This window comes from Equus asinus, chromosome 8 (genome assembly GCF_041296235.1).
Source record: "Equus asinus isolate D_3611 breed Donkey chromosome 8, EquAss-T2T_v2, whole genome shotgun sequence".
NCBI classification, from domain to species: Eukaryota; Metazoa; Chordata; class Mammalia; order Perissodactyla; family Equidae; genus Equus; species Equus asinus.
The window spans coordinates 78982790-79006518 of NC_091797.1; the positions used below are offsets into that span (position 1 = coordinate 78982790).

Below are 23729 nucleotides of genomic sequence, written 5' to 3' on the forward strand. Positions count from 1 at the left end.
TTGAGAAATGGTATCTCAGTGAATTTTAGTTTTCATTTCTCTTATGAGTGAAGCTGAACATCTTTTAGTAAGTTTAAAGGCCATTCATATCTCTTTTTTGTGATCTGTCTTAGAACCAATGTTTTTATCAACTCTGCAACACTGCCAAGTATCACTTTGTATGTTTCCTTATATGTACTTATATATATGTTATAGACACTGTTATGTATGTGCGTGTGTGCCTCTGTGTGTGCATATGTGTGTGCATGTGCATGATGCACACATGATGAGTTTATTGTCCTGGTTCTCTGCAGGCAATCTAACCTTTTTGTTCTATGCCCATGCTGACAAATTGATGATGATGTTGCCTTATATTTAGTTAGTCAAGGAAGAGCCTCCTTTTTAATTTTGAGAATACAGAAAAATACAAAAAAATTATGTGCAGTCACCCATGTTGTATTTACTGCCAGTCATTTTTTTCTTCAAAATACGATATAAGCTAAAGCAAAATTTCCCTTTATTCATCACCCTCGATCCTGCTCTCCCCTTTGCCCCAGAGGCAGCTACTGTCATGAGTTTGCTATATTTCTCTCTAGTTCATTAAAAAAAGTATATATATTTATAATGCAATAAAGAATATAATATGTAAATAATACTGTAATAAAATGTAATATCTATATATGTGTATATATGTCTGTGTCATGAATAATATATATAGTATTACATGTGTGTTCTTAACTTTTCATAAATGGTACATGCTAAGCATATCATTCTGCATTGTGCTTTTCTTATGCAATATCACGTTTTTGAGATTCATCCATGTTGCTGTATGTTAGTCTAGTCCATACCTAAAATATCTATCTTTGTGTTATGTCATTAAGTAAAGGCTAGAAATAGAAAGTTCAGCTGTTAAAATAGAGTCAGGTGTAGCTGGGGGAGAGTGACTGGAAGTGCCTTTTTTACCTACTGAAAAAGCTTGTCACCAAAAATTAGAAGAAGATACCGTCAGTAACATTATGGGACGATTTTTTGTATTTTCCTTTGCTACTATTTTCCTTTTTCTTCAGCAGAAATGTGTTTACATTTTCCAGAGACTTCATCAATAATGCTACAGGGTCAGACTGAAAATAAATATAGGCCAATGGTTACCATTTTGGGGTTGCCAGAGTCCTTATGTCCCCAAAGGTGATAAAGAGTATCCCTGAGATATATTTAGTAGTTCAGAAAACCAAATGGAAATCATAGACTGCCTAGGCTAACGAAAATACCAAGTTTTGGCCTGTGTTATGTCAACTCAGTTGGATAACATATTAGCCATCTCATGCTGGAAAATCTGTCAATTATATGTGTCTTTAAAATGATTTTTAAGAAAGAATTATATGCAATGTGTTAAGTGTACAGTGAGATGAGTTTTGACAAATGTGTTTATTCCTGTAACCAACCCCCCAGTCAAAATACAGAGTGTTTCTATCACCCTAGAAAGTTCTTTTGTGCCCCTTTCTAATCTCCCTCCCTCTATGAGGCAACTCCTGTTCTCATTTCTGTCCCAGTAGACTAGTGTTGCTTGTACAGTTTCATATAAACGAGGTATACAGTATATATTCTTTTGTGTCTGACTTCTTTCTCAACATAATGTTTTCGAGATTCATCCATGTTCTTGTATGTATCAGCAGTTCTTTTTTTTATTGCTGTGTGCTCTTCTATTGTATGAGTATGCAGCTATTTGTTCGTCTATGTTGGTGATAAATATTTGAGTTTTCAATTTTTTTCTATTACAAATAAGGCTGCAATGAATATTGTTGTATGAGTCTTTTGGTAGCCATAGTTTCATTTCTTTTGGGCAAAATACTTAGAAGTGGATTTATTGGAGTATAAGGTAGATGTATGTTTAACTTTGTGTTTTGATTACTTAATGATGAGAGAAATATTGTTAACATTTGCAATTTGACAGGTCACACTTTCAAAGCAAAAGTTGTACAAGGACAAGAAACTAATAAACAGAGCCCTTTGTATTGAAATTGTTGAGTGTGCTTACTTGGCTCGTTGCGTTTGTTATAGGACAAGTGTAAACTCATTCTTCAGGTTGGTTTCAATGTTTAGGTGAAATGTGGTATTGAATATGAAGTCCATTTTTACTGGTACAGCTCTTTATTTGTTTCCCCCTTTTCTAATGGACTATTTTAGAAGAAATGGAGCAGTCACCCACATCAAGATTCAGAACACTGGGGATTACTATGACCTGTATGGAGGGGAGAAGTTTGCCACTTTGGCTGAGTTGGTCCAGTATTACATGGAACATCATGGACAATTAAAGGAGAAGAATGGAGACGTTATTGAGCTCAAATATCCTCTGAACTGCGCAGATCCTACCTCTGAAAGGTCAGTGATGTTTCAGTAACTGCAGAGGCTCCCGTGCCCTAGGTGCTGTGTGCATGCTTTATGGGGGTTTCGCTTGTATCTGTTTCTTCAGCTGTAATCTTTAAAGTTTTGCTAAAGTAAGAATAATAGAACCAGATTCTTCTCGGAGTGCTCTTTTCTTGCAGAGCTTCAGTGTTGCTCACACTCATGTTACGGGAGTTGCAGACTATTCCTGTATATGCTGGGTACATGCAGTGATTTTAGGATGATTGCACTTCAGCTGACAGTCTGAGAGTTGTGAGAGGGAAACAAATGACAGAGGAGACACTAACGTAGCAGCAGTTCTCTGTAGTAGCTCCTGACCAGTTATTCAGCAATGTCACCAACAGATGTCAGTTTAAGCTCAGAAGTGGAAAAGCAGAGCACTCAGAGGGTCAGATTTTTATCAGTTCTACTGTGTTCTATCCACAAAGGTGTGAGAATGCCCATGCTTAGGGGGAATTGCATTATTTCAGCGATCCTTCGCCCGTGTTGGCACTAAGCTGATGAAAGCTGGGGCTTGACTTATTTATATTGATTTTATTGGTTTTCTGCATTCCCGGTCTCCTCTCTGACTCAGTGTAAACTCAGGGTCTCTTAATTAGGGTGGTATATTTTGTATCTTCAGGTAGCTTTCTTCACCTTGCACCTTTATGTCAATGCTATTATATGCTGATAATTTGTTTCTTCAGCCACTACTGTAGCTTCAAGCAAAACGCTGTCAGCCAACTCTGTGCAGTTTCTTTCTTTATTTTTTGAAGATTGGCACCTGAGCTAACATCTGTTGCCAATCTTTTTCTTTTTCTTTCTATTCTTCTTCTCCCCAAAGCCCCCCAGTACATAGTTGTATATTCTAATTGTAGGTCCTTCTGGTTGTGCTATGTGGGACGCTGCCTCAGCATCACCTGATGAGTGGTGCCATGTCTGTGTCTGGGATTTGAACTGGCGAAACCCTGCGCCACCGATGCCGACCGCGCAAACTTAAGCACAGGGCCATGGGCCTGGCCCCTGTCCAGTTTATTTCTAAATTTTACTCTGTTTGTTGGAGGGTGGATGAAAAATAACTCAAGGTATATTCTTTTAGTGATGAGGCATTAGTGTTATCTGCCATGGTAGTACTGGCTTTCTTCCCACAATCCTGAGGGAAGAAGCCACATTATTAATATGACTATGTTAGGATGTATTCTATGATAACTTAGAGCAGTGTTGTCTCAAAGTCTGTCCTTGGATGGCCTTTGTCAGGACTCTGGCATGCTGGTTAAAAATGCAGATTGCTGGGCCCTGTTCAGACAGTGTCTTGGTATCTCTGGTTGTAAGGCATGGGAATTCAGTTTTAGCAAAATCCCTCATCCATACTCCAAGGTTTTGTGCATTAAAGTTTGAAATGATAACCCAGTATACAGTCCAAAGATGTTGACAGCAAACCTGTAGACTATTGAAGTATAGGTTGGAAATATGGAAAAATTTGGAATGCTTGAATTTATTTATAATGAAGATCCTTTTCTATGTAGTGTTCACATGCCAAAGCAAAGGCAAACATTCACATGATTCTCTGTTTCTACCATGACTTTCTAGTGTAACTTCGTTAGGTTGCAATTAAATAGTTGGTCCTATTAGGCTTGAGCAATGGAGAAATGACAAATTTCATTTTTAAAAGATGGAAAATGTAAAAGAAAATAGGAAAGATTGAGGACATTTGTCTCCAAATGACTGGGCTCATTTAAGAAGTTTAATGGTCATTGTTTTTTTTGAGGAAGGTTAGCCCTGAGCTAACATCTGCCACCAATCCTCCTCTTTTTTGCTGAGGAAGACTGGCCCTGAGCTAACATCCATGCCCATCTTCCTCTACTTTATATGTGGGACGCCTGCCACAGCATGGCTTGATAAGTGATGCACAGGTCTGCACCTGGGATCCGAACTGGTGAACCTTGGGCCGCTGAAGTGGAAGGTGTGAATGTAACCACTGTGCCACCAGGCTGGCCCCAGTTTAATGGTCATTCTTGACATCTTTATCATTTTTCTTGCCTCTTTGGGTTGCAGATTCTATCTTCCATGGGGTTGATCAGTCTCTTGGAGGAACGTGTCTGTTTTTAGTTGTGTTCAGGAGAGCTGACTAAATATAGTAGTTTGGTGAAAGAATGTTGTGAACCCATGGCAGAACTCAATTCATTTTCATTTTAAAAAATTTAGGTGGTTTCATGGACACCTGTCTGGGAAAGAAGCAGAGAAATTATTAACGGAGAAAGGAAAACACGGCAGCTTTCTTGTGCGAGAGAGCCAGAGCCACCCTGGAGATTTTGTTCTCTCTGTCCGAACTGGTGATGACAAAGGAGAGAGCAATGACGGCAAGTCTAAAGTGACCCACGTCATGATCCGCTGTCAGGTAAAGCCCCAGGTGAACAACGGGTCTGGCAGAATGTTGTCTTTGGTGATTTTTCTGCTAGGAGAAGATACACCCCATTACTTCCAAAGTCAGATTTTCTTTGCTCATTTAGTCAAGGGCTTCTGCGCTTTGAGTACATTGTTTATGATAATTGTTTCATCATTTCAGAACTTCATTGAATTATTTGTTTCCAGTCTGTATCTGGCAGATCAAGTCGTGCCTCGGTGCACCACCTTCTGCCCTGCAGGATCTAATCTGTTTGTGCTTGATTGCGGCTGGAGTCAGCCTCGGTCTCAGTTTCTGGAGGGACAGCCTCAGCTCCTCCTTCGGGTTATCACAGTCTAGCCTGTGACTGCATTTGCCTTCATGTCACAGAGTTCCTGCATTAGGGCTGGGAGGATTGATCTCACTGTTTCTTGTTTTAATGTGGACTGGACCAAGGTGGTTGATCCTTGGTCAACTATATCAAACTTTGTTTTGACATAATTTCCTGAATAGTAACTGTCTATTCACTTATTGCTTCTGTTTTTTAATTAAAATAAAAAAAATAAAATTGAAAAAAAAGCTTTATTGAAATATAATTCACACGCCATACAGTCCACCCTAACAGTGGACAATTTAGTGGTTTTTAGTATATTCACAAATTATGCAACCACCAACACTATCTAATTCCAGAACATTTTCATCACCCCAAAAAGAAACCCTATGTCCATTACCAGTCACTCCCTGTTTTTTCCCCTCTCCTCAGCTCTTAGTAACCACTAATCTGCTTTTTGTTTCTATGGGTTTGCCTATTTTGGATGTTTCATGTAGATGGAATCATGTAATATGTGGCCTTTTGTGTCTGGCTTCTGTTACTTAGCATTCTGTTTGCAAAGTTTATCTATATTATAGCAAGTGATCAGTAAACTCTTTTTATCACCAAATATTCCATGATATGGGTATATCACATTTTGTTTATCCATTAAAAATTTGATGGGCATTTTGGCTACTGTGGATAATGCTGCTGTGAACATTTGTGTACAAGTTTTGTGAGAGTCTCTGTTTGATGAGATATCATGCTCATGTTTTCTTTTCATTTGTAAGTATAGTTTCCTTTAATTTTTTGAATATATTTATACTAGCTGATTTAAAGTCTGTGTCTGGGCTTTCTCCAGGAAAGTTTCTGTTGAGTGCTCCCTGCCCCCTCTCATGTATGGGCCTTACTTTCCTGTTTCTTTGCATGTCTCATAATTTTTGTTGGAAACCAGACCTTTTAAATAATATAATGTTGTGACTCTGGAAATCAGATACCTTCCTTTCCCTGGGGTTGTTGTTGCTACTTTTTATAGTAGCTTTGTGTGTTTTGTGACTTTCGTATATTCTTTGTCATGTATGCCTATTGAAGTTTTCTTGGTTAGCTTAGTGGTCAGTTAATGATTGGATAGAGGTTTCCTTAAATGCCTTGAACCGTTAGGTCTCCCAGCCTTTGCCTGGGGAACTCTGTGTGTGTGTGTTGGTGCAAGCCTTCAGCACTCTGGCAGCTTAAAACTCTGCCTTAGCCTTCACTTCCTGCTTGCACAGAACCTCAGGGTCAGCTAGAGGTGAAGATTAGGGCCTTCTTGGATCTTTCCTGGACTTCACACAGCCCTGCACATACAAATGGTCTTCTAGATTCTCAAGAATAGTTGGGGGGCCGGCACAGTGGTGCAGCGGTTAAGTTCACATGTTCCGCTTCTCGGTGGCCTGGGGTTCACTGGTTCGAATCCTGGGTGTGGACATGGTGCTGCTTGGCAAAAGCCATGCTGTGGTAGGTGTCCCACGTATAAAGTAGAGAAAGATGGGCATGTATGTTAGCTCAGGGCCAGTCTTCCTCAGCAAAAAGAGGAGGATTTGCAGTAGTAAGCTCAGGGCTAATCTTCCTTAAAAAAAAAAAAGAATAGTTGGAGGTTTTCAGAGCCCCTTATGGATATTGCTTGTATTTTCCTTTTAAGCTTTTGGTCAGTCTCTTATTTGCCCTAACTGTTGTTGCTGCCCTCGGCAGCCATGATATTAAACAGTTGCTTCTGACTGTTTCTAGCAGATCCCCTGAAGACAGGGCCAAGTGAGCTCTGGGTCAGTCAAATAAGGACAAGCTCTGAGAACAGGGCTTTTCCAAGGAGCTGCTGAACAGGCGAGATAGTGATACTACTTCTCTCGGGATAGGTCTCTTGAGAGGGCTCCAGATCCATTCTGTGCCCTCTAGTTGTGCTAGCTTGCTTGTTTTCACAGCTACTGTGGTTACGAGGCTGTTGGTTTTCAAGGCTACCAAGAAGCTAGGGAGGGGTGGGTGGGAATAAGACAAGTTAAAAGGCCAGTTTGTTTTTCTTATCAAGATTCAATCATTTTTCTTGAATAAATGCTCCTTGGACTGTTGGAAGTTCTTGGTTAATTTTCAGAAGTCTGAAAAAGTTAATGACAGTTTTTGCCAGTTTTCTTGTTACTTTTATGGAAGAACAGATTTTCAGAGAGGTCCTTACTCTGCCATTCTGAAATGGCTTATTTCAGTTTTATTTTTAAATAAAAGATAGTACCCAAATATCTTCATATATAATTTCTAAGGTTTTCTATTTTCTAAGTTTAACTATTTTCCTGTTGTTTTCGTTAAATAGCCTATTCTGATCTCCTGTCAGGGAAAATTTCCTGGTCTCTGTCTATGATTTCTCTTTTAAATTCTCATTAGAAGGTGAAAGTAAAGGCGTGTATGTTGGGCTTCAGTGCTGCCTCACCAGCTTTGGGGTTTGTTGTCTTTCAGAAAGAAATAGTTATTTACCTTCTATTCAGCAGCTTTATGTATAGTCACTTAGCCTGGTGTATAAGTAACAAGTCAAGAATACTGTTTTTCATTTTTTTAGCTATTTATTTAACTTATGAAGGAGAAACTTTTTTGTGGCCCAGTTAATGTTGGATACTTATTTAGAGCTGCTCACACCTCACAGTGAACTCTTTCACATTGTGGCAGCCTCTCCATTTTCATCATCCTTGTTGCTTCCTTCCTTTGCGCTCCTACGGCTGTTTGATCTTTCCATCACTGAGGGAGAATTAGTCATTGTACTTCAGTTGGGAACAACAGTAATTTAACATAAAGGTCATGAACATATTTTTTTTTGTTTTGAAAGGAACTGAAATATGATGTTGGTGGAGGAGAACGGTTTGACTCTTTGACAGATCTCGTGGAGCATTACAAGAAGAATCCCATGGTAGAAACATTGGGCACAGTATTACAACTCAAGCAGGTGAGCATATTGGAAAGCTAAAGCTCCGTCTCCTCACAGAGTTAATAAAAATCCTAATATAGAATATTCCAAATATGCGGAAGTAGAAGAGTATCATGAACCTCCATGTACCCATCACCCAGCTTCAGGTATGATCAGCTCATCAAATCTTGTTTAATTTATTACTCCACTCACTGCCCTCCTGCTGTGCTGTTTGGGAACAATTCCAGAAATTACATCATTTCCATGATTATCTCCATATGTATCTCTGAAAGGCCTTATTGGGTTTTTAAAGCAAGTTTTCACTGTCGATCCACCTGGGGTTACGTTTAGGTGATCACTCTTACTCACTTTGGAGTTACTGCTATTTCGAAGTTTGCTCTTATTATTACTTGGTGGCAAATTATGTCACCTCTCCAAATAATGTTGTGGTCTATTTATAAAGAAAAACAGCTTCGAATTCCTATCAGCAGAGTAAAGTATGTGTGGAGATTGAAGAAAGATATATTTTCTGACAGAATAGAAAAGAAAGTGAAACTGTGTTTGCAAACTTTATTATGCATTGCCGTGTCCTGTGGCCTTCCTGTCCTTGCCTTTATGAATACCAGCGTAGAAGTCTTTTAGTTTTTTTTTTGCATTGACTCTTTTTTCTGTAATACTTTCTTTGTTTCACACCAACTGCTGGACTTGATTAGCCCCTCAACACAACTCGTATCAATGCTGCGGAAATAGAAAGCCGGGTTCGAGAACTGAGCAAATTGGCTGAGACCACAGATAAAGTCAAACAAGGCTTTTGGGAAGAATTTGAGGTGAGTTACTAAAATAATTTTTACTAAATCCTATTTTTAATGGAAGAGAAGCTGGCCTTGTGCTCGGAATTGGACTGAAAGACTTGAATCCACGTCCTTTCTCAATCCGACCGTTGATTGACGTGGAACAAGTAGCTGAGGGGCTTCTTTGAAATAGAAGGGCGTTGTGTTCTGGGAGCAGGGAGTTGGCAGTTAACAGTAAATGGGTGAGCCAATAGTTCCATTTGACTCTTGGTTTGGACCGCTGGCAAAAGCCCAGAAAAACAAAAGCATCTAATTCCTTTGGAAGATTTCCAGTATTGGCTGGGGTCTTTAGAAAGAATCTATAACCCCATTGCAGTGAGTAAGTGAAAGAGAAATATCTCATTGTGGTTTTAATTTAGGGCATGAAATTTATAACTTTGGGAAGTTAAGTGAACTGATTTCTTTCCTGAAACCAACTGGGTAGGAGAATGTCTCCAGTGACAATGTGCTGTGTTCCTGCTGCACTCTGGTATGTCACTTACCAATTCATAGGGTGATTCGTTCTCTCTCTTTTCATCCGTTTGACGGAAAACTTCCTCAAAAACAAAGATTGTGCCATATTTACCTTTGTAGGTATCCCTAGGATGTGGCACAGTGCCTGGTACACTGCAGAAACTCCATAAATATTGGTTGAATTAGTATTTACATTTAGCTAATGTTTGTGTCATTTTATTTTTATTTTTAATTTTTTTATTATTTTTAAAAATTTATTTATTTTTTCATTTATTTGTTTATTTTTGGATATACATCATAATATATTTTGAATTCTGTGTAGATTACATCATGTTCACCACCCGAAAACTAATTATAGTCCGTCCCCTCACATGTGAGCCTAATCACCCCTTTTGCCCTCCCTCCTCCCCCCGTGTCATTTTATTATTATTACTCTGTTTATGGGAGTGATTATCCCATACTTTTTATAGGACTTTAGAATTTACAGATTTTTGTGGAGTGAATGAATGAATGAATGAATGTGGCATTGGGTACAGATGGAGCAGTCACAGTCCTAGCTCAGCACTGCTGAGCAGGAACTTGAACTCAGGTTTATTCTTTCACACCAGGCATTTAGTCCCTAAGCACGGTGAGCAAGATAGACAGGGTTTCTCTCTTTAAGGAGCTTCTAGTAGAGAGGGGGAAGACAGTGATGAAAAGCATCAACAAAAAAGTGGTGATAAACATAATGAGTCAGAATTTTTAAATTTCAAGCTCACTGTTCTCTTCATTCTGTCCTGCTGGCCTAGATAGTATGAGGCAGCATTTCAACATTCATTTAATTACATTCACTTAATTTCATTTAATCTTCAGAAAGCCTCCTGAGGTGAGATGGATAAGTACAGAAGTTTTAGAAAGCTTACATCAAAATTTGTATGAAAAACTGTTTTGAAAGCTTTTTATTATGCAAAATTTCAGATGTGTACAAAGGCTGAGATAATAATATAATCATAGCAGTATGCCTATCACCCAGCATTAACAATTGTTGATACACTGTCAGTCTTTTTTTTTTGCTGAGAAAGATTTGCCCTGAGCTAACATCTCCTGCCAATCTTGCTGTTTTTTTTTTTTTTTTTAATGTGAGCCACCACCACAGCATGGCCACTGACAGAGGAGTGGGTGGGTCCACACCTGGGAACCAAACCTGGGCTGCCAAAGCGGAGTGCGTTGAACTTAACCACTAGGCTACTGGGGCTGACCCTGGCCAGTCTTCTTTAACTACGTCTCACTCACTCCCCCAGGCCTGGCTTATCGTGAAGCAAATCCAGATGTCATTTCATTTGTAACTATTTCATTTTAAAAAATTATAACCAAAATATCATTATCACACCTAAAATTAACAATAATTCTTTAATATTAACGCCTATCAGTCACTGTTCACATTTTCCTAATTGCCAAATCCACACACACACATATTTGCAGTTTGTTTGAATTGAGAAGTGCTTTTTTTATTTGATTATGAAAAAATTTTGAATGTATATGAAATAGATTTGTATAAAGAACTCCCATGTACTAGTATCAGTTTCATCAGTTGCCCCAGACATCATATTATTTTATTCATAAATATTTAAATATTTGTAGAATCCTTAAAAAATTAACCAAAATACTACCACATCTAAAAAAAAGATAAAAATTCATTAAATATCCAGTCATTGTTCAGATTATGGCAGTTTTCTTTTTGTTTTTTTTAAAGATTTTATTTTTCCTTTTTCTCCCCAAAGCCCCCGGTACATAGTTGTGTATTTTTAGTTGTGGGTCCCTCTAGTTGTGGCATGTGGGACACTGCCTCAGCCTTGCTTGATGAGTGGTGCCATGTCTGCGTCCAGGATCCGAACCGGTGAAACCCCGGGCTGCCAAAGCGGAGCGCGTGAACTTAATTGCTCGGCCACGGGGCCAGCCCCTAGCAGTTGTCTTATAATTTAAAAAAATCGTTTGTTGTATCATTATTCAGATAAGCTCCATATGTATTCCTCTTTTAAAAATCTTAAATTTCTGGTGCCAGCCCTGTGGCTTAGTGGTTAAGTTCCTGCTCTCTGCTTCGGTGGCCCAGGGTTTCGCTGGTTCGGATCCTGCGTGCTGATATGGCACCTCTCGTCAGACGGTGCTGAGGCGGTGTCCCACACGCCACAACTAGAAGGACCCACAACTAAAATATACAACTATGTCCTGGGGGCTTTTGGGGAGAAGCAAAAAAAAAAAAAGGAGATTGGCAACAGTTGTTAGCTCAGGTGCCAGTCTTTAAAAAAAAAAAGAAATCTTAAATTTCTTTTAATATTTTGCCTCCTCTTCTATCCTCTCTCTTTCCTTCTCCCTCTCCGTCTGTCTTAGTTCATTCTAGCTGCTGGAAATACCAGACTGGGTAGCTTATAAACAACAGAAATTTATTTCTTATGGTTCTGGAGGCTGGAATTCTGAGATTGGGGTGCCAGCATGGTCAGATGAGGGTCCCAGACTTCTCCTTGTGTCCTTGCTTGGTAGAAGGGGTGAGGGAGCTCTCTGAGGTCTCTTCTAGGGTACTAATCCCATTTATGAGTGCTCCACCCTTATGACCGGATCACCTCCCAAAGGCCCCATCTTCTAATACCATCACATTGGGCCTTAGGATTTCAACATAGGAATTTTGAAGGGATGCAAACATTGAGACCGCAGCACCCTCTCTGTTTTTGTTTTTGGTATTGGAGAAAGCAGCTGCTTTGTCTTGAAAGTTACTTATGATCTGGAGTTTGCTGTGTGTGTCAGGAGGTACTTATGTGTTGTTGTTTCTCTTTTTATTTTCTTAGGTGCCACTGATAATTATTGTCTTAATCCATTAATTCATAAGAGGTATTAAGATTGTGATATTCTAATTTATCATTCCTTCTTCCTTTATTAGATGGAATATTTCTATGAAAATAAGCTTTTTATCACCAAGGCGGGATAAATGCTTGATTCTTTCCTTTTTACTAAGCAGATTTCAAAATAGCATTTTCCCCAGTTTGTTTTTTTTTTTTGTATCAATATATACTCATGGATTTTTAGCACATTTGATGTGCTTCTATCTATGGCATTTGTTATCATTTTTATTCCTCAGATATTTTAGCTTTGGTCGTTGGGAGCCTCTGCAAGTTGACTTCTAATCCGTCTTATACAACTCTAGTAGTTTTTGCCAGATTTCCTACTTTCTGGTGTGATAAGTTGTTACAGGATAATACATTTCCCATGTCAGAACTGGAATCAGTCATTTACCCCAGGAGTGAATTAGCTTCTCTCTCTCTGTCTCGTTTTCCTTCCTTTCTTCCTTCCTTCTCTTCCTTCCTTTTGTGGGAAGTGGTACTTAGAGACTCTAGTCTGGGAGCCAGAAGTGCTCATTGCTGCTAGGTTGCTTATTGCCTTCTCACTAGTTGCAGCTAGAAAAAATTGTTTTGAAATAAAATAAATTATGAGTTCAAATGATACTTCCAATTAAAATGCAGGACTTTAGGGTTTTTACTAGCATCATCCATCTTATCCCTGTATCTCCTTTCTCCTGTGCCAGAAATCCCACTTCTTGAAGCCATAATGTGATTACTTGTTTGCCTTATCCCACATTGCACACAAAACAGTCTCAGATTAATAATAATTCTGCTACTGTACTCATTTGTAATAGTTCTTCTCTCTGTGGTTATACACTAAGTGGGTATACAGTTAGGTTATTTGTTTCATTTTATGTTTGGATTTTAGAAATTTCTATAAAATTTTATTTATAATTACGTAAACTATTGCCTTTGAGTCCAAAGTCAAATCTAAAAAGTATATTCAAAGAAGTCTACTTTCTATTTCTGTTCTTTTCCTCCCTATATTTGTAGCCATTTTTAAAAAAGTTGTAGTTTATCGTTACATTTTAAAAAGTGTAAGCAAATATATGTCTGTATTTTCATATTCCATTCTTTCATGGATAAATAGTAGCATAACTTTACACACTTTTTTCCAGCTTCGCTTTTTTCACTATCCTGGAGATCATTCCATAGCAGTATCTAGAGCCAGTCTTCATTGCTTTTTACTGCATAGTACTCCATTGTGTGGAAGTACCATGGTTTATTCAACCTATTGATGGGCATTTGGGTAGTTTCCAAATCTGTTACAAAGAGGATACAATGAATGGCCTTGTGCATGCATCTTTTTCTATTTTTACTGTTGTTAATATTAACATTTTTTTCATGTTCCATGTTAAAAAAATGATGGTTGGTATTCATCTTTAATTTTTATTATATATTGCACATGATTTTGGTTAGTGTATTTAAAGTTTGCAAAATACTGCTTTTAATTAAAATTGAAAGATGTCAAACCATTTTGGTAAAGATAGATAGTGAGCTATTTTGTAATCTGGCCCCATTTTAATGTCACACTTCCTTTTAAAATGGTAGCTGAGGGAATCATTTGTATAGACCACTTTTCCTTTAAAGTGACTGTGAACTTTAAAAAAAATGATAGCAGTGAAGTGGGACTCTGGTGCTGTGGTGGCCTCTTTAACTCGGTTCACTTAGGGCAGTGCTGAGGGAAACACAGTCAGACCTTCCAAAGAGCCTGTTGCGGGAGGGATGTTTTCAGTATCCCATCGGTGAGGTCAAGAAGTGAGCTTAGAAGGTGCTCCTAGCCCGACTTTCTGGCCGTGGAAAAAGAGGGTCGAGTCTAAACGCTGGCCTAGTGGTTTTACTCTGAGCCGTCTCAAATTCAGGTCATCTTTTATGCATTATTAACAACTTAAAGGGGGGAAAATTTGAGTTGGCTTTCAGGGGAAATGGAGAAAACAAGATCACATCTGCGCCCTACGAGTTCTTTGTAGAGGTCAGGCTGAGAAATTGTCATGCCCTAAGTCACGGCATTGACCTTCCATTTAAACTGAAGCTAGAGCTGAATGGCTGCTGCCTGCTTTCTAGGTCTCTTATGTGCCGGCTTCTCAAATCCAGTCATTTTAAAAACTTGCCCTTTAAGGTTGGGGCCGGGGGAATAGGGCTGAGAACAGAACAGACCATTAAAGGAATAAATTAGGTACGTGGATGCAGATACTCATTATAATCTAAATCCTCTGAAACTGAAGTTTGATCTGCAGCAGCAGGGCATTATTATCGTCTTGACTGTACCTTAGTTGCTTCCTGGAAGGTGATAAATTTGGGATCAGTTTCCTCTTACAGTGTGCTCTGGTGGTCTTTAAAATGAACTGGAGCTCTAAATTGCAGTGCCATTGGTAATGTAACTCTGACAACTATGTTTTGTTGGTCTGTGTGCCCAACTTCTGGTTGTCTGTAAAACTCTACGTGTCTTTGCAGGCATGTTTCCCCAGAAGACACTTATAAATTACTTTTGCTTTTGACACATCTTAAAATACGAAGTCTCTTGTGAAGCTCTTTGGTTTTTTGCTCCTGAAATAAATTCAGGTTGATGATTTTCTTCTAGGATATATTGTATGATGAAGACATTGCAAACCCAAGTCTTTGATCTTTGCTAGAGATTGCCCATTACTGATCTGTGTAAGCATCTTGTGTCTCCTGCATTTTTCTGTTCTTGAATATAAAGAGGAGAATAATATTTCTAGATTTGTTGAAACAATGTAAAGTTCTTCTTGAATGAGACCGACGCTAAACAAATGAAAGGCCGGTTATGATCCTGTTATTTGGTGCCTGCGATCGATGCACAGGTTACCTGAAACCTGAGTCAGCCCTGTGCATCGCGGCGAGATGCATGTTGCATGGCTGCGTTGACAGGGATTCGCCTTCTCTCCATGCCTGTTCCTCCCTTTGAGTCCTCTAGGCCTGAGCTGCTAGGGGCACTGTGGGCTGAGCCTGGGCACTGCATCTGACAGCAGGACCCGAGTGGAGGATGAAAATCTTGTTTCTGACAGTCCTTCGGCCCCCACTCTTTTCCTTCATCCTCCTCCTCCATCTTGCTGCCCTCTCTGTATCCTGTATCCCTGGCTCCCCACACACTTGCTTTATCCTTCTTTTCCTTCAGCAGATTTCTCTACTTCTTGACTTACAAGCCTTACTTCTAGCCTCTCTTGGATAGTGAAACCAGCAACTTTCACTCTTTGTACTGAAATCTCAGAGATTCCCATTGGCTCAGATGCCATCTATCTCTGGCTCAAGGACACGATCACATAGAACAAATATGTCTGCACGAACTACTCTGATTGTGGATAAATAGTTCTCACAGATGAGGATTTTAGGGAGTTGGTATACCCCCAAAATATCTGCCATGAGCAGTAGATGCTGGTGGCAGCAGTGATTCATTCATTCAGCAGATACTTATTAAGCACAGACTCTACGCTGGGCTCTGTTCTAGGTTCTGGGGATGTAGCAGAAACAAATCAAAGTCTTTATCCTCATGGAGCCTATAGTCAATTGGGAGAGACAGACAGTATGCAGAGAAACAGGTGAATATTCACTACGTGAGATGCGGACACGTGCTGTGGAGAAAATAAAGTAGGTTAAGGTAAAAAGCGTGTACTGATGGGGGCATTACCATTTTACATAGGTCTCTTGGACAAGGTGGCTTTTGAATGGAAACCTGAAGGAAATAAGGGAGCAAGCCATGCAGATAATCTCAGGAGGAACATTCCAGGCAAAGGGAAGAGCAAGTGCAAAGGCCCTGAAGTGGGAACGCACTTGGTGCGTTTCATGGTCAGCCAACAGTACTGGTGGAGAGTGGCCCAGAGGGAAATGGAGGTGGAGCGATGGTGGAGGAGTCAGATCAGGCAGGGCGTTGTGGGTCAGTGTACGGCCGTTGGCTCTTACTTGGAGGAAGATGGAAAATCTGTAGAGAGTTTTAAGCACAGGAGTGACATGATTGCTCTGACCTCTGCCTGGAGGACAGTCTGTAAGGGGGAAGACAGAAGAAGGGACGCCAGCAAGGAGGCAAGTTGCAGTAATCTGAGCAGAGAAATGCTCACGTCTTGGACCAGGGCCGCAGCAGTGGAGGTGGTTGGGTTTTTGAAATATTTTGTGGGTAGAATTGTCAGTCTTTGAAGGTAGAGTTGACAGATTGTGTGATAACATAGAGCTGAGGGAAGGAAAAGGTGACAGTTTTTGGCTTGAGTAATCGGTAGGATGGCGTTACTGTTTGTTTAGATGGGGAAGACTGGCAGGAATGGGTTTGGGGCAGGTGATCAGCTTTCATGTTGAACATTTTAAAGTTTGGACTGCCTGTTAGACATCTAATGGGAATCTGCTTCTTCAGCTAATTCTGTGATGCCACGGGTGGGGGCGTACTGGAATGCTCTTCCTTCCTCGCTTCCCTTTACTTACCTCTCCTCACTCTTCAGTTCCCAGCCTCAGGGTTGCTTTCTCAGGGCAACCTTCCTTCCCTCCCGTCCCCATGCCGAGACTGGTTCTTCCTGTTGTGTGTGCACATAGCAGTGAATCCTTTCCTTTTAGGTCCTTGGAATTCATGAATAATTTGTGTGGTTATTGGTTTAACGTTTGTCTCTTATACTCTGAATCCATAGAAGCAAATAACATTACTAGGTCTGTTGGAATAAAGAGAGGTTTTGCTCAAATGAAACTGATGTGAACAGATAGAGAGAGACATTTTGATCCTGCTGTTTTAAATACGTCTGCTGTGTGTGCATCACCTAAGAAAATAACTCACACTGGTCCATGAACCCCGCAAGGACAGGTGTCCGTTTTGTTCACTGTATCCCCAGTATCTGGCAGAGAGCCTGGCACACAATAGGCACAAAATAGGCATTTGTGTTAAGTGTTGAATCTGAGCTGTTTTCAGTAACAAGAGAGGGTTGCATTGAATTCAGACCCTTTGCATATATTCAACAGAGAACAGCTTTCTGATGCTTAAAAATTATGGAGGAATGTTTGCTTTGAGCTATTCCTCTTTATTCTCATACACTTTTCATTTGGAGCCCCTGTTTGAGGCTTGGTGAATGTGTATTTTAGTCTTTGAGATCCCTGTACACACTTGCCCAAGAGGATCTAATTCAGGCTTGCAGTGATGAATTTCAGAAGGATTTTAGTTTTGAACTTTCTGTTTCTGATTAAAAAACAAACAAACCACAACACACACACACATTACACACACACACCAACCCCACATGCCACCTTATTAACTGGGGTTATTTTTTCCAGTGCCTGAAAGCTTGCTTTCCTTAATAATTTGATTTTCTTTTTAAACCCAGCCTCCTTCCATTACGCAAGCCTCTCCTCTCTGTTGTGGTCTGAAGCTGTTTTCAGCTTGCATGGGCATTGCAGTCACCTCACTGACAGCTACACAGCTCTCCTGAATTCCGCCAGCAGCTTTGCCAACCAGTGTGTCTCCAGGAGAAGCTAGTGCCTGTCTTCAAACCCACAGTCCAGTTTGATTTCTTTGGAGTGATTATATCCTGCTCAGGGGAGCTATAAATTCTACTTTGAGATGGTTAGGTTTTACGGAAACAAGACTTTAACTGCGCCCCAAAGCTGTGTCTTGAATAATAATTCTTGCTGGTGATCTCCGTTGGAAATCTTCCCCTTGGTGACTAAGTCCTGCCACGTTGACAACAGCCCCCAACCAGGGCTCCAGCCTTGTGCTAAAAAATGTTCGAGGATGGCGGGCGTGAGCTGTAAGCAGGACTTTCCATCTAGGCCGGGCTCCCAGAAGTTTAACAGAAGGGCTGCTGCCTTCCCGTGGGCAGAGCATTGCAGTGCTTACAGGTTTTGTTCCACAGGCTCCATTCTTAGAAATTCCTTTGTTTCCTTTGCACTATTTCTCTTTCAGCATCGCTGTCTGTCTTTCTCATTCTTTTCCCCTCCCCTCCTTCAGAGTTGTTTTCATTTGCTGGAGCTGCTTGACATCTTTACAGAGAATTTAAGAACTGAAGGTGTTTTAACATCTCTGCTTCACCTTTCTCCTCTGCCTTTAAACGACCTTGCTGCTTTCTGCGTCTGCCCTTGTTCTGTCTTCTTTATTGAGCGGGCCTGTGCTGCGGCCTGCATGTCTTCTTAGCTCCTTCCTTCTTTAACCTTGGCATGTGACCTCCCCCCATACTCTGAAATAACGCTTTCAGGAGGCACCAGTGGCTTTCTTATTGTAACACAAATAGTCTTTTCTCCAGTCTCTTTCTTCCCTGTGCTGCTTTTGAGACAGCTGCCCAGCTCCTCACCCCACCGTTTCCTTGGTTTCTCTGACCTGCGGCCGCATGCGCCTGGGTTATTGCTTCTCCCCGTTCCTTGGGCCTCTCTTGCTGTTCGTTGCCTTTTCTTCTCCTGACCACCCAGCTCTGGTGGTTCTCCAAGATGTGGTCTGGGCCCTCCGCTCCTCTTGCTTTAAATTTCCTCTTCCATGGGGAGCACATCTGTTCTCATCCTAGTCCGATTACCCCTAAGTGTGTGTTGCCCTGAGCTCTGGTTTTGCCTTTTGAATTGTCCTTCCACGTTTCTCCTTGGCTGTCGTATCTCTTTACACTGGAGCAACCACCACAGGACCTCTTACTTTCCTCTTCAGACTGGATATCCGCTGCACTTCTTTGTCTCTGGTGGTCGTCCTGTTTATTCTTTGGCCCTGTAGGCTGGAGTCCTCAGAGCAGCCCTTCCCTCATCGTTCTCCTCTTTGTCCCATACCTTGTCATTCACCAAGCCCTGTTGATTTTTCTTTCCTAATGTCTTTCTGGTCTTAGAGGAAGGAAGGAAACTAACATTTATTGTCGACTCGGTGCTGCATGTTGGGTGAGGAAAGTCATCTCGTTGTGTCCCCAGATCTTGAGAGGTAGGTAGTTACCCCTGGATGTTCTGAGAGATCAAAGCACCTGCCCGTGACCACTCTCTGGGCAGCAGCAGAGACAGGAGTGTCACCAGTGCTGGGGGTGCAGTCTCTCGTCACCCCAGAAGACATGAGCTGCTCATTTAACTCTCTGCCTCTGACCATCCGTTCACCCTTCTTGCTAATTTGCTCTCAACATTTCTCCCGTCACTCCTCTGCTCAGAAACCTTCAATGGCTCCCTATTTCCTACTAGAGACATAACATTTTCATTTTGGAGACAAGGAAACTAAAGCCCAGAAGAAGTGAGAAAGTTGTCCCCAGGGATATGACTGGCAAATAGTTGGCTGTGATTTGAACTTCTGGGGACTTCTGACTCCAAGCCTACCATGCTGTGCATCTTTTCATCCAACTCTTGAAGATTCTTCTGTCCAGTTGTTAAGGACCTCCATCGTTTTTCTAACTCTCCCCATCTAACCTCATTCCCACCACTTCCTAGCACGCAGCTTCCAGACTTGGCGGCCAGACTCCTTCACCCTCCCACTAACTCTGGCCTCTGAGCCACCTTTGCTTACGTTCCCTAACTTGCCGGGATGCCTTCCTTTCTTACTCAGACCTTCTAAACCCTTCACCTGCTTCAAGCCTCAGCTCCTCCCAGAAACCTGCTTCAGTTAGTTTTCATAGATCTCACTCCCTAAATTCCACACCAAGTAATTAATTACACACTTAATTATAGATTTATCTTGTACATTTGCTGCTGTTTCATGTGTTAGAGCCTGCTCTCCTCGAGGGACCAGGCCTTGTAAATTCGTTTGTCTACTTATACTCCATCTTGTGGAGGAAGGAGGTGAGTTGGCTTACAACAGCCCCTGGAAGGGAACCAGGGCTTGGGTTGGTTCTGTCCCTTATAATGTGCTTCGTAAGTGCTCTCGATCAGCTGGGACTTTCTCTGGTGATGAGAGTCTCCAGCTGCCCCTTCCCGCCTGGGTGGTGCTGTGGCCTCGCTCAGAACGAGCCGCCCAGAACCCCCGCAGAGAAGTGGTGACGCCGGCTGTGCAGTGTGGCGTCAGGAAGTGGGGCTTTCACCTGCCTCTGGCGCCTGTTAACACCGCAGAGTTTGCAGGAAAGAGGACGGAATGAGAAATTGTGGTGCTTCTCTGCAGAGAGGAGAGATGCCTCGTGGGGGCAGGGCTGGTTGGATATCCTCCTGCCTCTTGCAGGCCTCAGTCTGGTTCTGGGGAGGAAGTTCCCCTTAGCGGGTGGTAGCTGGTTATCTCAGGTGCATTGGGGAGCCTTTCGGGCAGAGCGTGGCAAGTCATAACTTCTGAGTTCTTTTCATTTTCAGTCTCCCTCTAGATGTGTGGCAGCCTTCCACCGTGGGAAAAGAAATGTGTTCAGACAGCTTGGGCCGCAGGCACAGAGGAGAGTGGGCTAATGGGCACTAAGGAAGGAGCTGCGGGAGAGACACACTGTTAGTCATTATTAATCCGTGACAGCTGCCAGCCACTGGCAGTTAGCACTCAACTGTGCCTGGGAGATGCAGGGGCTCTGGGCCTGTCCTTTGTGGAAGATGCGAGGGCCCAAAGGCCTGTCTTGACTTCTGTGCTGTTCAAACCCCAAATGCACGTAGAAGAAGTGATTGGAAATCTAATGCAGGATGAGAGAAGCCTCTGGCTGACCTGAGTAGATATCTGGTTCAGCCAGCATGCCATGGGTATTGAGGAGGATTTCCCTGGCCTGGAACTCTGAATTTAGTCTGGCTAAGTGTTTGTTCAGGTGTGAGATGATTTTTTGATGGTACCCTATTACAGTATTTTTTTAACCTTTTTTTAGCTTTATTGAGATATAATTGGCATATAGCATAATTAAGGTATACAGCGTGTTAATTTTATACATGTGTATATTACAAAATTATTACACAGTAGGGTTGGTTAACAAGGTTTCTCTTTGTAACCCTTAGCCAATTCTTTGACGAGGCTTAGGAGGAAGTCTCAGTATGGTTCCAGTATGTCTTTAACATCTGCCTGCAACACCTGCCTGTGTCCCTCTCTTACAAAGCCTCAGGCATGCTACAGTATCTTGGTAGAATTTGATAGTATTTCATTTTTATTATATTCCTTTTTCTGGTTATGTTCTATATATGGCAAGTGATATTGGTTTTCATCTGTGCTCGTAATATGAAGTTTCCTTTTGAAATACATTTTATGAAGGAGAAAAAGAGGAAGTTAATATAGAAAGCAACTCATACAACAGGTGGTGTGCTGAGCTGGCAAAGCATCTTGAAGATGCCTTTCAAATGATTAAAGATTGTGACGTGCTGTTCTTGTATTTTGCCTACAGTGATTTTCCTTTATGTTGAAGTTCGCATCAACAGTATCAGAAAGGGATGCTAAATGTGGGGCCTGTGGTGCCCAGGCCATCACCGGTGACAGTCTGTGGTTTGTCTGTGCCACCCCACCCACTTCATTTGTCCGTTCGGCAAACACACTTTGAGTGCCCTCTGTGTGCATCATGCTGTGCTGGTTGCAGGCATAGCAGGGCAGTCCCTGCTGTCTGGTAGAGGAGTCAGATTGGAAAGACATAGCTGGGACTCAGCGCCACAAGCGTGCTCGGAGAGGGAGGTACTGCAGACAGTGCACTAAGTTGTGTGGCACGGGGAGGTCGTGCTCTGCATTGCTGAGTGGGCCAGGAAGGCTTCCCAGAGGAGGAAGTATTTGAAGTGGGTCTCAAGGAATAAATAAAACATAACTATTCGTAGGCTCTTGAGGGAGAAAAAGGGAATTCTAGGCAGAGGGGATAGCATGTACAAGAGCATGAAAGCCTGAAGAAATATGGTGAGTTCAAGACCCTTATGTATATTTTAGTATGGCTGGAGTATAGACATTGTGTCTCAAACTTGGATGTGCATTTTTTTTTTAAGGATTTTGTTTTTTCCTTTTTCTCCCCAAAGCCCCCGGTACATAGTTGTATATTTTTAGTTGTGAGTCCTTTCTAGTTATGGCATGTGGGATGCTGCCTCGGCATGGCTTGATGAGCAGTGCCATGTCCGCGCCCAGGATCTAAACTGGCGAAACCCTGGGCCACCGAAGTGGAGTGCACCAACTTAACTACTCGGCCACGGGGCCGGCCCCTTGGATGTGTATTTGACCGTTGGGAAATATTGTTGAAGTGCAGATTTTGGTTGAGTAGATCTGGGGCAGGACCTGAGGTTCTGTGTTTCTGCAGACCACACATGGTGTAGCTGGGTATGTAGCTCATGTAACCATAGTAATTTAATAGCAATAGCTAGCATCTTCTTCCATGCTTCCTTGTATTCCAGGTACATTTTTGCACCTTACATGTATCTCATTGAACTCTATGCCAGCCCTATGGGGTGGGTAGATAAATTAGGATTATCCCCACTTTACACTTGAGGAAACTGAGGCAGACAGGCTAGTAACTTGGCAAAGTGGAAGCCGAGGTTAGAGGCAGGCCTCCATTAGCTCAGAGCTGAGAAGGCCCCATGGGTTGTTCTGAAAAGCTTGGACTTGATCTTGAAGGGAGAGGGAGAAATTGAAGGTAATTCAACAGGGAGAGGCTGGATGAAATTTGCCTAAATTTTATAGCGATTGCTCTGGCCGTGCACCCCGCACGAGTGAAGCACCCACGAAGTTTGTTTCGTAAGTGAACACTCGAGTGCTTTGCTGTCAGGTTTGTTTTGAATCAAGCAGCTAATTATTTCCTAGCCGCCCCCCGCCCCATAGTAGCTTTTGTTGATGTTGTTGCTCCTCAGTTGGTTGATTTCTAAGTAGTTGTTCAGTTCATAGTGTTTGAACTTCTTTTTCAACCTCATCTTACTGTCTGAAAATCAAGATTGAACCTTCTTCCGAAGACAGCAATATTGCTCGGTGAGACTGGCTCACAGTTCAAAGGAAATGCTGGCTCGGAGAAGGCTAATGGCTTCAATTACTTAATCTGAGCTCACTTAAAAAATCGGAATGCCCATTTCATTGTCAGAGTTCTACGGACATCGTACTTTATTTCTATCCAGGTTTCGGCTAGCTAAACACTTTGCTTATGAGCTGTGTGTCAAGGACGAATATTGCATTTTGAAACTGAGGGTCAAATCCAGTTTAAACTCGTGACTTTCATGCCTGTCTGTGAAATTCAGACAAGTGAAATGGAACTGTAACAGGGCTGCTGGGTTAGGAAATAGCGGCTGTCGCTCCTTGTAGGAATCTTCAAGGGTTCTTTTTAGTCTGCCTTTCTTAATTTGCCCATGTGTGATTTCCCATTACAAATTAGATTGTTTGAAACTAATGGTCCCTTGAAGAGGCACTGTTTGTAATTTTGAAAATGGATCTTACCCCTTGGAAATACTTCAGCCCGGCTTGTCCAGCTTCCTGCCTGTTCCGTAGCTGGTCCTTTGCTCCACTTCCCCATGTCCCCTGTTCTGTTGGGGCTGGCCCCGCTGGGGCTCCCTGGCTTAGTCTCCTCATGCCCTGATCACGTTCCCACCCTCCTTTCCCTGCAGACGTGTCCTTCCTGACCGCTCACATTAGCTCGAGCATGTCTTCCTCACTCTGGCTGCGGAGAGCACAGGGCAGTGGGTGTCTGCGTAGACGCAGACTGGCTGCCTAGAGCAGTAACGTGAGTTCCTGGCATGGGAGGACTCTAACGCCATGCTAACGAAGCTTGCATGCCCACGATCCAGTGATACCCAAACCACTCTG

At 41.9% G+C, this 23729-nt stretch overlaps 1 protein-coding gene across 2 annotated transcripts in view; it reads left to right on the forward strand.

Moving 5' to 3' along the window:
• The window catches only part of PTPN11 (protein tyrosine phosphatase non-receptor type 11), an 85220-nt gene that overhangs the window by 28386 nt on the left and 33105 nt on the right, over positions 1-23729 (forward strand). For both annotated transcript variants that reach the window (XM_014858639.3, XM_014858640.3), the window contains exons 3-6: positions 2164-2358; positions 4567-4759; positions 7897-8013; positions 8688-8801. In XM_014858639.3, coding sequence (XP_014714125.1) covers positions 2164-2358; positions 4567-4759; positions 7897-8013; positions 8688-8801 — 619 coding nt within the window. The remainder of the gene's footprint in view (positions 1-2163; positions 2359-4566; positions 4760-7896; positions 8014-8687; positions 8802-23729) is intronic.